Raw genomic sequence first — 15,637 nt, forward strand, 5'->3', positions numbered from 1 at the left:
ATGGCCGCCCCGCTGCCCGGTGCGCACGGCGCAGGGCGGGCGGCGGAGCCCGCTGGCGGCGGCCCCTGCGGCTCCCCCCAGCCGCCCCCCTGGCCCCCCGGGGGGGACCCGCCGCCCTCGCCCCCCGACAGGTAAGGCCGGAGCCCGGCGGGCGCCGCCGCCCTGCCGCTCCCTCGAGGGCCGCCCGCTGCCGTCGGGGGGCGGGCAGCGCCCTGCGGGCGGGACGCGGGGCCGGGGTGCGGCGGCCTGGGGAGGGGGCGAAGCGCAGGAGAGGGGCGGCCTGGCTCTGGACCGGCCCGCGCCTTCCTGGAGCTCAAAAGTTGTTTCCCGGCCCTGCAGACACTTTCCGCCGCTGCGGATGCCTGTGTGTGTCCCACCCCCCAGCCCCTTTTTATTTTTGAGGTTTCCCAGTTTGAGGTGAAAGGAGCCGGCGGTGCCGAGCCTGTCTTGTCAGGCTGAGCCAGCCGCTTCTTTATCCTTGCAGTGTCTTTCTCAGAGTGTTGGTGAGATAAAACCGCTTCACCGGGAGCGGTGCCGCTGTCAGCGGTGTGCACCCCGTTTGGTACCTCTCAGGCTGTTCTTAAAGGCATTGGTCTCTATTCTTAGTAAAGGGAGCTGTGAGCTGGGTTTTTCATGAAGCATCTGATGAGTTTTGGTAGACTGAAGTTTACAAAATCTTAAAATACTGCATTACAGGATTTTTTGCTCCTCCTAAAGCAAAATATCTCTTTAATCATTTTAATGAATGTTTGGTGAGGATTTTCAGTAAGTAAAGCACCTTTATTCTGTATTGTTACCTTATTCTGATGGTTTTCCCTACTTTGTACCAATTACTGTATGAAATCTGGAATGATAATAAAAAAGGTAATAAAGTAAAATATTAAGCTTGGAGGCATCAACTCACACATGTAGAAAAATCTTATTACGTGTTGGCAGATGCAAATACATCGGGTGCTTTGGGTGCAGGTTTCCAGATGAAATCGAGTAGACAAAGTGCTCTTCAATATTTTATGTGAGAACACCATGCACTGTAATGTACACAGCAGTCTAAACAACCACATCATTAATGTGATACTTTAAACCGCTGCATAACTGAGCTCTTCAGCAACTACACTAGTGATTACCTTCACTACTCCTGCAAATGCTGCTTGGTGATACTTCTGACACAATCCTGTTTCAGCAGACAGCAACAGCTGAGCCATTTATTTTATGATGGAGCTGCAGAGATTCCAATACAAAACGAACTGAAAACAGAAATGAGTGGATTGCTTTGCACTATTTTGCCTTGTCAGTTACTTTGATTTGATTCTGATTAAAAAAAGTTTCCATTTGTTTAAAATACTGTTGTGATGTACTTCGGAAGTTTTGCTGAGAAGTTACATGCATCTACTGTTGTAATATGTGTACATAGGGAATGGCATAAACACAGGGACAACAAAATATTTACTAATGTCCTTAGAAGCCAATATAAATATATCTCTGCTCTTACTCTGCAAAGACTTACGCATATTCAAACAACTTTATATTCAGAGCTGAATACTTGGATTGCTTTCAAGTAGTGTTAGGCACTGTATGTTAATATATTCAGCCTACTGATTAAATAAAATAACTGCAAAAAAAAAAAAAAAGCTAATTGCTGCAACCAGGAAGCATCATGGTATTAGTGCCTTAGTAGTTCATGTATTGTGGTTGGATATTGCAATTTTAACAGCAGCTGTTACAATTATTGCTTGATATTATGTATTCTGTTGAAACAGGAGAAAAAAGAAAGGTGACAGTATTTTGGAGAACCCATCGATTCCAAATCCTTTTCCTGAGCTGTGTTGCTCGCCGTTTGCATCAGTTTTGTCAACCAGTCTGTTGCCCAAGGCAACTTCAAGAAAAAAGCAGGTAAGATTTATAAATTATTATTTGACAGTTTCTAAATTGGTTAAATGAAAGCACGAGGAAAAGCTCAGTTACGTATTAAGTTATTTTTCTATTAGAGGTGTTCCGTATTTCTGTAATTTGGTGAAATTTTCTCTGTAGGTCATCAGTGATTGTAGAAAATGAGGTTTTGGAATCTGTGACTTAAGACATGACTGTTGTTTCATAGAGTTTGTGTGTGGCTCTGCAGATTTTTCAGTTTAAGTAGAACCAGGGCTAGGCAGGCAGTACTTTATGTCCTTAAATGAGAAGTTAATTTCTTTTTTCCCTTCCTCCCCACCTCCAATTACTGTCATCAGTGTTATAGAACAGAGGATTTTAACAGTCACTGAACAGCTTTTCTGAAGTTCTGATTTTTCCAGGATAATGGAAAAAACCTAAATTGATGGGGAAGGAGCAAATGCTGTGTACCTGGCTATATTTTATACATGTGTGTGTTTATCTATGTATGGCTGATGCTACTGTATTTCCATAAAGACCTTAAACTGTAAGCCAGGGGAAGATCTGAGTGGGCAGACAGACTTGGCAGTACTATTCAGACACACTGTATTTGTTATCCTGAGCAGGGGTAGAGGAAGGAAGGGTTTCCAGTTAATGGAGGTTACTGGTGTCAAAGATCAGTTTCAGTCTTTGAAAGCTTACCTGTCTCATTCTCTCTTCTCTTCTTGAGATTGGGAGGAGTTCTGACAAGGAACATCTGTGGGATTAAGAGTACTCCCTCCTTCACACTCTCTGTTTTGGTGGTCTGCAAGATCCCTGTCTTAACAGTTTTAAAGGGATATTGGAGGTGTAAGAACTTAAACTGCTGTTGGTTTTTCAGCTTTTAGATTTGCATGAAGAATATGCCTGGAAGTTGAAGTTTCTTGTAGTTGTATTAACTTTTCTGAAGCTAACCTGCCACAGCTGTTTCTGTGCACCTGCCAGAGAACTTTGTTAGCCAGTTGTGGCTAGCACCTTAAGGAGGAACCTTCTCCCCACTTCTCCAGTGAAAAACATCTATGTGTCTGGGAAACTGCACTGATTCTATCTTGCCATATTTTGCACGTACTCCAAGGTGTCTCTCTATAAGCTATGGTGTCTTTCTAGACTACTTTTATTTATTTCAGTTCTTCTCCTACAATAGCAATACTAATCCAAAGCATTTCTGGTCAGTGTGCATCTGAGTGTTGCTAATGCAGTGGGATAAAATTGTGCAAGTTTCGTCTTCTTGGGCATGATGGAAGCATTGACTGTCTCTGCAGAGGCAGGAAAAATGCTGGATTGGTAACATTATCTTTCAGAACAAAAGGACTGAAGATCACATTTTTAAAAAAATAGTTTAAATTAGTCACATTGCAGACTTAAATTGTAGTCATTGTGGTAATCTTTGGACTTGCAGTTGGTAAGCATGATTTAACACACAAAGGTCAACTGCTTTTTGGCCAGTCATGTTTAACATTACTGACAGACTTGATCAGTTAAACCAGCTAAGTGTTAGCTTCAGTCTTCCAGAAGCTGAAGTTCATATCTTCACTGACTTCTAGTTCTTCATAAAGGTTCATGTCATACTTTTTGTGGTCATTTCTGCTCATAGTCCTTCCATTTCTCCTGGTTTTTCATTTAAGAATGTAGTGCTCTCTCTGGTAAAAGCAGGAACAAGAACAACTGGTTTCCTGACAGAAGTGAGCTAACATAATGCTGCTGTCTGTGGAGGGCCTGACCTGTTTTTCAGCTACCAGAAAAATGGAGAGAAATCTTCCTGTTACTTTTGTGGAGGCATTTTAACAAGACCACGGTTTCTGTCACCTAGGTGTCTGTTTATGGCCACTGCAGGAGAAATGAGACTAGGCCAACCAGAACATTTGTCAGACTCAGCATGACTGTTGTTACATTCTTCATCTAAATTTATTAAAGTTAAGGCCAAATGACAACTGTCAAATTAAACTTTTATATTTGAAATTCAGGTTGAAGTCTTCTAATAGGTTAATAAAATTACTCAGATTTAAGAAGAGAGGGAATGCTAAGCAGGTGTGCGAAGAGAAATGAACTGGCTGTGACTTTGACTTCCCATAGGTGGCTGTGGGAACTGTGCTCGGAAATGTCGTGTTTCCAACCCCTGTCCTTATTTTGTCAAGTTTGTAGCAGCTCTGTGTGCAAATACATATCTGTATACAAATATTTCATGAATATTACTGTTACAATTTGATAGTTTACTAACTCTTAAGAGAAACCAGCTACTCTTAAGAATTTTTTTTTTTGTGCATAGCGTTGACAGCTGCCAGAATTTTTTCTGTTGCCTCTCTGATGATCTACATATGTTTTCAGTGATTCTTCTTTTAGATTGCTTGCTTTTGATTTAGTTTCTTTTTCTGCTGTGCTTTTAATTTCAAGCATAGGAAAGAAAAATTGCAGAGTGAATTTCTACTTATGTCTTGTAGGTAACTATTATCAAAATGGGTGTTTCTAAAAGAGAAAAAAAAAGATGCCTCTTGTGTCTTGTTTTTCTCTCCAGAAAAGATTTTCTGCTTCTATTGAAGAAAGAAGTTGTCATGAATACCTGCTCTTTTATTCATAGCACTTGTGACATCTGAAATCTTTCTACTTTGAAATAGATTATTAACATTATTTTGAATTCTTGTTTTTCTAAGCTGAAATTCTTACTGTCTTCTGCTGATCTTTTATCATAAGTCTCTCAAAACGTTGAACATGCTGCTTGAACAGCATGTTTGTGGGGTTGACTCACTGAAAATAAGTTTATAAAAGCAAATTTGTAAAAGCCACGTAGCAGAATAGTGCCTCTGTGCTTGGGAAGAAGTATGTCTATGTCTCTGAACATTGTTCAGTCTGCCTTATCAACACAGCTGTCCATCTCCTTTCCCCCCTTGCAGCTAGGAAGAGTTTTGTGTTCTATCTTAGAATCAAAGAATCATTAAGTTTGGAAAAGACCTTCAAGGTCATTGGGTCCAATCTTTGACCAAACACCACCATGTTCAATTAACCATAGCACCAAGTAGTTGTTTTGAATACTGCCAGGGGTGCTTAACAACCCTTTCACTGAAGAAATTCAGAAAAGCTGGCAGCCCATGGCTTGAACAGGTGCACTCTTCCCTGTGTTAAGAACTGTCTGGATGGTTATGCTCGGAGTGTGATGGTGAATGGTGCGGCATCCAGTGGGTGTCCGGTCACTAGAGATGTCCCTCAGAGATCGGTGTTGGGCCCAGTCCTCTTTAATATCTTTGCTGATGGTCTGAATGAGGGGACTGAGCCTACCATTAGCAAATTCAACTTCCTGGGAAGTTGGGTCAGGTTTTGATCTGCTGGAGGGTAGGAAGGCCCTGCAGAGGGACCTGGGTCATCTGGATCGATAGGCCAGATGAATGGCATGATGTTCAACATGACTAAGTCCTGGGTCCTGCACTTGGGTTACAACAACCCCATGCAGCACTACAGGCTGGAGGCAGAGTGGCTGGAAAGTGGCCCAGCAGAAAAGGTCCTGGGGGTGCTGGTTGACAGCAGCTGAACATGAGCCAGTGTGTGTGCCCAGGTGGCCAAGAAGGCCAAGGACATCCTGACCTATATCAAGAATAGTGGTTCCAGCAGGACCAGGGAAGTGACTGTACTTGGCACTGGTGAGGCCACACCTTGAGTGCTGTGTCCAGTTCTGTGCTCCTCACTTTAAAAAAGGATGTGGAGATACTGGAGAGTGTCCAGCAAAGGGCAACAAGGCTCATGAAGGGACTAGAGAAGGTGTCTTGTGAGGAGTGGTTGAGGGAGCTGGGTTTGTTTAGTCACAAGGAGTCTCAGGAGGGACCTCATTGCTCTCTACAGCTCCTGAAGAGAGAGGCTGGAGTGAGGTGGGGGCTGGTCTCTTCTACGGTGCCTGCAGTGAGGGGACACAAAGGAAGTGTTCTTAAGATGAGAGAGGGGAAATTCAGATTAGATAATTGAAATTTTTTTTTCCCTGTTAGGGTGGTCAGGCATTGGAGAAGGTTACCCAGGGAGGTGGTGGAGTCACCATCCCTGGAGGTGTTTCAGAGGCATCTGTGTCTGGTGCTGGGTGATGGTTTAGTGGTTTAGGGGTTACAGTGGTGGTGCTGGGTTGACCATTGGACTGGATGATTATAAAGGTGTCTTCCGAACTGGATGATTCTGTGATTCTATGAAATGTGTTCAGATAAACTGAATTTCATGTTCCAGGGTGGAAGACTTTTATCTGAATAGGCCAAAAAAACCATCTTTCCCCTTGTGTCCAGCACAACATGGTCAGCTTGGTGGATAGTGGGAAATGTTGCCTTCCTCTGAGGAATCAAGCATCTGCTGCTATTAGGTGTAATTCATAAACTCATATGGAAAATCTGATTGTGTCTCAGAGCCTGTGTTCTCTTATAAATGATAAGGAACTGAAAATATAAAACACTGTACTTTTGTCTTTAATTATGATCAAAATAAATATTACTAGGGAAAAATATGAACTGTAGGAAAACTTGCTCTTTCTTGTTGTCTTTGGTCAGATAAACTAAGAAAAGATTACTGTAGCTTTATGGAAGCTTAGTTTCTAACGCTTTATGAAAACAAAACCTGAATAATTTGCACTGCAGTGATAGTTCTTGCCCTGCTCAAGGATAAGCCAAAAAGTGTTTCATGACAAAAGTAGTTCAAGGTAATTAGTGCCTTGTTTCTTTAAATTAAATTAGAAGTGCAAAAATAAAGCTCAAGTAAATCTCAAGGTGAAGAACATTCAAATCTGAAATTTTACCTTGCCTCTTTTGTCTTTCTTGATGTTCTAAACAAGTAGATATTTTTATCATGTAGAATCCAAATATACTCCCACAATGTTCTTTCCAGGAAATCAGTTGTATAGAGACCTCAAATACTTGTGATTGTAGTGGAATGTCACTTTGCTTTTTGTATTCATAGAGATTTTCATGTAAAGCCCTTTGACAAAGAAGAGCTAACAGAAACTTTATGTTAAAAAGCAGATTTTTTTTTTTAAAATGTGTGCTGTTCTAAGTTTATGAATATTGAGCATTGACTGTTGTAATTGGAGTACCATTTTTTTTACAACTATAGTTCATGGTCTTCTTATGTAAGCCTCATTCTTCAAAACTGATTATAATTCTATTAGCAGCCATATAGGGCTAAGTCTTTGGTACTTAAATGTTTCCATGACAGATTTTTTGGCTGAAATATCTGTTTACTCTTGACTTTTAAACAATGCAAAAACAAAAAGGGTTTTTTTTTTTTTATGCAATGATTCATAAATTTCTACTCAATTTCCAAGGGTTGAGACATCTTTTCCAACCAAAAGAGGGATTACTTGAATTTACTCTGTAATTCCAGTCTGTCTGTTTCTTACCAGATTTCCTTCCAAGCTGGAGACAATTGCACATATCCTCCTTTATCAGTTCTCAAGTCTTTTCTTCTTTACAGCCTCTAAACATATATCAATTTTCCCCTTAAATTACACAAAAAAGACTTAGAATTTGAAATTCAGAAGGGAAAGGAAAAAGTCCTTCCAACCAGTTTATAGATTAACAGTAAAAATATTTTGTATGGAACCAACGTAAAGAGCTCAATGAAGTCTCTGATATAAGAATTGCAAAAAGGTTTCAGTGGGATTCCTTTTTGTGGTGTTTCCTTTGCTAGTCTGCTCCAGTTTCCGTGCCCCGTTCTTCATTTATATGGCTGTACCTGCCCACCAAGGAAAAATTTACTGATATTTCAGTATATATATTCAGATTGGAATTATTTAGAGACATATTAAAACTTGCTGTTTTAATGCAGGTACCTTTGTACTTTGATCAGTCATCTTAACACTGTGACAGAAAGTCACTTGTCTGCACAGGTAAAATCAGGAGGCAAGGTTGAACAATTTCTCATTTTAGCAATCAGGAATATTGGCTGGTTTATGGAGGAGGTGCCCTATCACAAGCTGTCTGATACATTGGCCTGGGGAAACTTCAGAATAATCACCTGTTTGTTTCTTTCCTTTTTTTGTTTTGTATTTTACTTTATCTTCTTTACATTGCTTCATTTGTTAGTGTATCTTTCTTATAGAGATGAGAAATTAGTTGCTTTCTGTCGAACTTCACATCAACCCTCAATGTTTTCTTTCACATATTAACCTTGAACTTTGTTACTGTCCGAAAACAACCCAGACAATGACTGTAAACATTCCAACTTCACAAAAATAGCATGTCTTCTTTTTTTTTCTTTCTCCTTTCTAATAGGCAAGAAAACAAGGTCACTCTAACTTTTGTGGTTACTAAGATATTGCCTCTGCAAACTTGTTGCTTAATTGGGTAAAATCAGGAAGGTGTTAAGCCTGAAGTTTTACAATTTTTACTTATATACAATAAAAAAAAATCATCAGTATTGTCAAGGATTTTTGTAGACATTTTGTCAATGTTTGTCAGATTGGAGTGATTTTGATAATCCTTTGGATTTTGATTGTTTTGGATTCATCAGCCTAAAAGTCAAACCTGAAGTTGCTTATCTTTTCTTTTAGGCCCGTTTTCTTAGTACAAGAAGCTGCCTCTTCTGTGCCATTTGGGAAGTTCTGTTTTGAACAAGAAACCTCTGTGACATTGCAGTAGATCTAATAACTTGTCTAGAGAAACCTCTGTAAATTTGGAAACCTTGATTTTCCAAAAAGTGAATCTTTAATATTTATCTCTTAGTTTCTGCGTTGACTGTCTGGTGTTTTGGTCCTGTGGTGTCTCTATGTCAATACAAGGTGTCATGGGCAGATGATGATACAAACAGTATCAGCTTCTTTGAATATACAAGAGACTCTTCAGTTAAAGTCAGGTGAAACTTCAGGGAACTTTTTCTCTAATGCTGCTAATTCACTTTTGATAATTCAGTTTTATTGAATTTGGCATTAAAAGATTAAAATCCCATGAATGGGGCTTGAATCCTCATAATTTTCATAAGGAAATGAGATGTGATAGATACTAACACTGTTCTTATTTACAATTGCTGCCAGGGATGGTGCTTTTATTTAGGGTTAGACTGGAGAACTGAAAAGTTTGGGTCATTTTGTAGTCTCTCCATACCTGCCATAGACAGATCCATGATTAAAGAAATATTTTATTGACAGATCTTTTTCAAGGTTTCTTCTCATTGATGGCATTGTCAGTAAGTGATGCTGTGGTAAGGAGGGGATGGAAGAGGTCAGTATGGTAACAACAGAACACTATTGACATCTTCCTTTTACAGACCATTGTCTGAACTGTCTTTTGATCAGAACAGATACATGTTCCCCTCTGACTTCCTGGGGGACACAGTCCAGATTAATCAAAGCAGTTTTTAGTAATATTCATAAAATTAGATCAAGCCTTAAGTATTTTTGTGTGGTTTTTTTTCTCCATTTTGTTTTTTCTCAGTGTTCTTGTCTGGTCTTATAAAACCTCTGTAGTTCTTTTCTGATCTACTTTTGTTGTCTCATTGCCCAGTACTGTAAACACCTGCTTTATATCAGGTACTGCTATTTTTATATCATACACAAGTTTATAGTTGCATTGAGTGAGATTAGGGTAGTCAATGATTAATAGTTAAATTACCTTAAATGCTACAAGTTTGGTAAAGTTGACAACTTAGATGATTCATAATAAAGGTTTACAACCACTTTTGAATGAAAAGGTGTGCAACAGAAGGAGAAAATACAAAGTAGTTTACCATACCTTTTACAGTACTAAAAGATGATAGAATTTTTATGATTTTATCATCATAAAACTTTGTTATTCTAGTGTTGGGGCATTAACTGAAGAATGGAGCTCAAACTCAGATAAATTTTTACTAGGAGTTTTGGTGCAGTTTTTAGCATGTCCTTGGATTGCTGCATTTCTGATGTTCTGAGAGTTATTATCTTCTCAAATAAGAACTTGAGAACTATAGAAACAAGCAGAGGAGTATTTCCATCCTGTTTCTGTGCATAAATGTTGACACAATAGTTGTAATTTAGATTTTACATTGAAAAACCCCTGTGCCTCCATATAAACACCACTGTTGAACCTGGTTAGTTTTCACCAGGTGGAATGAACTTGATCATGCATGTAGAATAGTATTGAATATTTGTGATTGATAAAATAATTTAATATTCTTTATACATTCATCTTTTCTTGTATCTATTTACAATAGGTAACTGAGGACTTACTTGTTCTTTCACATGATAATTCCAGAGCCACTAATACAGTATGGTTGTTCCCTCATGATTTTTGCTTCATGATCTTTTTAACTCTTTGCAGTGGTAATCTTTATGCTGTGCCAGTGTAATTAAGAGATCAAGCTAGAGTTGTAATGAAAACTGGATCAATTGGAGATGTCACTGTTAGGACAGGAAAAGGACTCCTCATTTTTTAAGGTGCCTGCTTATATCATGCTTCACTTTCTGCTTTCAGTTTCCCTATAAGAAAAGGATAGAAATAGAAATAGAAACTGACAATAACCCTGAGATCTCTCACCCTTGTTACCATGTTGTGTAGTAGAGGACAACAGATATCTCTGTCTTAACATCTGCGGATCATTTAGATGAGTATCTTTAGGATCATAGTTTTCTGTTGGTGCTTTCACAGCAGGAATGCCGATGCCCAGGCAGTGGAAGGGCATCCTGTTATGGACATTCATGCTGATCTCTTTTTGTGTGTGTGCAGAGGCAGTAACTGGTACAGCTTCCAGTTGGGGATTTCAGGGCTCAGTTTCCAAACTTTTCTAGCAGTTGATTATTCCTATTAAAATGATGGCACGTGTATCTCTAGCAAGTGGTGAAATTCAGCAATGATAAGTGGGAGATAATAGTTGACCAATGCCCATATTCTCCTTGTTTGTCTCCATATTTAAAGCTGCTACTTCTAAAGGCATTCACACCTTTATGACTGCTTTTGATTTGGGAATGAACAGAAGGGGAAACCTTCAAGACAGAGTATTTAAGCGTGTCTCTCATGTTATAGTCCTGATGGGAGTCACATCAAATGGGAAGATTTAAAAAAAAATTCTAATCAGGCCAACAAAAATTTTTCAAGAAGGGCAGTCGTGGAAGGAGAAACTAAGAGGGAGAAGAAATTAGACCTCTGCTCTAGTAACAATGTGAACTTGCTTTTCTCCTGTTTCAGTCACAGAACATTCATTTGCAGCTAATCAGCTCATATTTTAGCCCAATCATGTACATGATATTTAATACGTAAGTCTCAAGAGAGAAATGTATATCGGTTATCTTAGAGGTGTGCCTGTGCTGCTAATTAGGATACTGATGAGGTGTTCCTGCCTGTTTCTGGTATGCTTACACTGCATACTGGTAGGTCTATCTTTTAGCTTCTTGATATTATACCCACAGGAAATCAAGATACACTAGATTGTCCTGTGATCAGAATGGGATTTTTCAGTTACTGCATTCTTAGGCTATAAATAGCCTTTTTATATTAGTTATGTTATGATAACTCCTGTTGCTGACCACATTAAGACTTGGTGTTTATGGACAGCTGCAAGCTCTTGATAATGGCACAGAAATGGTATCAGCTGTTGAGAAACAAGCTGGAAGTTTGCAAGAATTTATTCTCATAATTGCTAGAATTTACTGCTATGTAGTGAGAGGGAAGGCCATGCCATATGAGGGTTTTTTAAAATAAGTCAGCTGACAGAACTTCATCAGTGTGCTTTTCTATCAGGCTTGAACCTATTGATTACAGAAATAGGCAGCTGAAAAGCTTTCCAAGGAGCATGCAGAAGAACGCCGTAGGATCCCCCAAGTTTGTGAGGAAAATTCGCGAGGATAGAAAACTGCATTATGTTCCTTGTGGCTCAAACTTCTTTGTGAAGTTCCTAGGTACAGTATGATGTCTGTGTTGCCTTACAGGTAATCCAGTCTGTTTTAGTGCAACTGAATCTGCACCAGTCCTTATTGACCCTCCAAGAGGGTGTACTGTATGTTCTGTGTGAAGACTAAGACCTATTAGTTTTCTTTGCATAAGGGATGATATGAGTAGAACAACAACAACTCAATCACTTTGAAAACTCTCTTTTTTGGGGTGGTTTTAAAGAAAATAAATATTTGTCAAGTGTATTTAAGTGTACCTGTGCAAAAAACACCCTCTGTGTGTTTCACATATTATTGGGCTCTTCTTCTGGTAAAGAGCTAAAGTGACTGTGCCAGGCAGACAGGAGCACTCTCACAAGGAAGTGCAAATAGCACCACGAATAACTTACCTGATTTATGTTGGTATTGTGTAATAAACTTCTGCCTCAGCTCAGACAAGTACAAAAAATAGCATCAAAGATTTTTATAAACCTTACTGGATTTATATTATCTAGATTTTTTTTTCATCTACGGAAGCAAAAGCTGAGTCTGATTTGCTCTTGTTACCTATAAATGCTCATATTCCTGCATACTATTTGGCAAAGCTAGGAATAGATCAGCTCCTGTGACTCCATATTCAGTGCCTTAAGGACATCACTGACCTTCCTCTTCTAGCCGGATATCTCTATTCCATATGTTGTTATAAAACCCTTACTTGGAGTTACTAATTTACTAAGGGCATTTCAATTCTTGCCCACTCCATTTAGTCACGCTTTCTTAAGTGGCAAGAAGAAGAAGTGGTTTATATTTTGAAGTATCTAAAAAGTATCTGCACAATGTTTTCACAACTGTATCTGGTAGCTTAGTGACAAAAATAGGAGTGAAAAGCTGCATAAACATAGTCATTTCACAGAGCTCTCAAGCAAGTGAGCTGGATCTGATTTCCTTCCTGTCCACCAGCACCAGTGAAATTCTTGCAAACCTGCCATGGACAAGTGAAATCTTTTATCTATAGAAAAAAAAAAGTGGTTATATATGTTTCCCTGAAGGCATACTTGGCTTTCAAAGCCTTTCTGTATCTCACATTTATCAATAGAACTCCTCTTGACTTTCACATGGTGAAGTGATTCTGCAAGGCTTGCACTTAGAAGTTGTGTTTTATTCAATTTATTTTCTTAAATGGCTGTTTGTGAAATTTAAGAAAAGAAAATATTCCTTAATGTTATTTTTAGTACTCTTGGGTGCAGCCATGTTTGCTGTCACTAGTATACATAAATTACTGTAGTATTTTTTGTTTAAAACCTTTTCATTATTCGAATATTGGATTTTTATTACCAAGTCAAATTCAGCACTTAAGGTTTTGGTTACTTTCTGAATGGGTCTTGTCTGTACATCTGATTGGAAAAGATACAATACAGATAATTTCACTGAAGAAAATAAGCCTTTGCTTCACCTTGCAGACAAATAGGTCAATTTTATTCATAGAGCAAAAAGCTGCACATGCTTTCAAGAGCCAAGGACCTTCAGTACCCAGGGGTAAGGAAAAAAGGCTTGGGTTATTTTTGTTTCTTTCCCAGTAAAGTCACTAATGCAAGGCTGCAAGTTCTGCAGTCACTATTACCCGAACATTTTTTCATAAGATCCAAGGATAAAAGAGTAGAGGGAATTTTTTGTCCTGGTGCTGCAAATATATGCATGTCTAATGTTCCTTGAATAAAATGGCTATGGGATCAGGCTCTGGTACCACAAGTTTTTTTCTGACTCTTACAGCAAAATTTTGGAGCTATATTATAGAATTTTAAAAGCATGTTCCCACAGGAAATAAAAACTGTGTGCCTGAAAGGTAAAAACCTAATTGCAAACACTTGACATTTATCATAGCTATCTCTAGTAGAAAAGGATGTTAATTCCAAATGTTACAGAATTAACACTTTAAACTTGATCTCAGAAATACTTTTTTATTTTATCCAAACAATCGTAAGGATCTTGGACTGGAGTTTAAGAGACAAAAATAAAATTAAATAAATACCTTAAACCTAAAAGATTAGTTGCTATGGATCTCTTGCTGCTATAAACTGAATGTAAAAGGAGTCAAAGTTGAAACTGAACCTTTATTTTGAGGCAAGGAAATGGGTAATATCTGCTGTGTTTTAATTGGTTTATGGTTTTATTAGAAGCTCTTGTTTTAAAGCTAACAACGAGGATCAAATGTCTATCTAAAGAAATTCTCTTTGTGACTTGGCACCAGTTTCTTATCAGTTTTTTTCCATCCTCTGTGTCTCAGTCAAGGACAACAGGTTTTGAAATTTTAGGAAAATATTTGTCTTTACTTCCTATTCCTTGGCAGTATTTTATTACTATTTGAGAGCTGCTGATAAAATGCCAGTGCAATGCAGGTTTTAGTTTTTGGAGGGAGCTGTATTTTTTGTATTTATGGTCCTTGCTCCTGTTGTTCATCAACACAACTTACTTAAGCCATACTGATTTTAGGATTTCAGGAAGGTGATTTAGCATGAAAAGAGATGCTTTGAATGCATAGATTCTGAAGTATCTTACTGGTGCCAGAGACTTGTTATGTATTTGCCACCTGGAAAACTCAAAACAGAAAATTACATGAAATCAAATTGTTTATTTTTAACTTGTCATTGTACAGTTACTTATTTCTTGGAGATGAGATTCTTTTCTAGATACTTTGGGATTACTAAAGAATGTTCTCATTTCCAATTACAGAGGGAAAAAAACTATAAATACGGTCTAGTGAAATTTAGTATGGATAGTTGTAATATTTACCAAGTCAATTCTGAATACTTCTAGGACCAATACGTCAGATTTATTGTCAATAATATACTTGCAGTGACTGCCTATGAAATAGAGTACCCTGCATATCTGACATGTTATTGTTTAAGATGCTATGAATACTTAATACAAATAATTTTTTCGGAGTATCTGCAATCTTCAACTACAATGAGCAATGTTTCTGATGAGAACTGTTTGTCTGAGAGTTATAAAAGAAATACCCAATATCACAGTTCTAACATCTGTTTAATAAGTTGGTTTACAACAGGAATATTGCTTAGTCATGCTGCATAAAAGCTGAAAAAAATTCTGCTGTTAAGTGCATTATGAGACCTTTAAAAAAAGATTATAGCTTGCCTTATCTTTTAAGCAATACAAAATGTTACCTTTTTTGACAAAGGAGGAAAGACAAAAAACAGATTTCCTTTGTCAAACCATGTCAATAAAAACAGATTTGTTATGCAGATATTTGATACATAAAATAATCATGTGAGTGGGGGTGATCAAAGACTTGGGTTCATAAAACAGTCGTAAATGTCACTCCTTGTAACATTTTATGTGCCACTTTTTCAGGCCTTGGTTGCATTGAAAAGGTAGTAATTGCATTACTTAAAGTAAAAGTCGTATTTTTCTTCTGCTTTGAATAAAGATAGTTAAGAATTGTATAATTAAACTCCATGGATTCATTAAATCTGTTCTTAAGCTCAGTTACTTTCCTGAAACCCTAAGATCAGAAGTGCTGAAGAATATTTTGTTTGCTGGAAAAAGCCAGGGAAAAAGCCCCAAGACTGTTACCACTCAGTCTTTAATGATTTGCTTTTTGTTTTGACAGTAAAGACAAAGCTCTGAGTGATAGAAATGCATGTTGTTCTGCTTATTTTTATAGCAAGAGATAGTGTGGGCATTTCCAAGGACAGAACAAAAGTTTTCAAGCTCTTTGGTTGGTTGATTTCTGGTTTGTCCTACCCCGGTGTGTTCTGTCATTGGCTTTGACTAGGACTGAATTCACATAAATGGAATGACATTGCTAGAGCCTTAGTCTTTTCTTTGTGCTAACCATCCAATATTTAGGTTATGAGGAATTAGGTTTCAAGAAATATTGCTAACTACTTTGTTCTGCTTCATATTATCACCTGGATGAAG

At 38.1% G+C, this 15,637-nt stretch overlaps 1 protein-coding gene across 2 annotated transcripts in view; it reads left to right on the forward strand.

Annotated features, from left to right (window-relative positions):
* Positions 1-15,637, forward strand: part of GRB14 (growth factor receptor bound protein 14) — a 58,627-nt gene continuing 42,990 nt past the window's right edge. The window contains exons 1-2 of one of the 2 annotated variants that reach the window (XM_032114748.1): positions 1-131; positions 1,758-1,890. In XM_032114748.1, coding sequence (XP_031970639.1) covers positions 1-131; positions 1,758-1,890 — 264 coding nt within the window. Of the gene's footprint in view, positions 132-1,757; positions 1,891-15,508 lie in introns of those variants that run through there. The other variant, XM_032114750.1, reaches the window with a different exon arrangement.

The sequence above is a fragment of the Corvus moneduloides genome, chromosome 7 (genome assembly GCF_009650955.1).
Source record: "Corvus moneduloides isolate bCorMon1 chromosome 7, bCorMon1.pri, whole genome shotgun sequence".
Taxonomy (NCBI): Eukaryota; Metazoa; Chordata; class Aves; order Passeriformes; family Corvidae; genus Corvus; species Corvus moneduloides.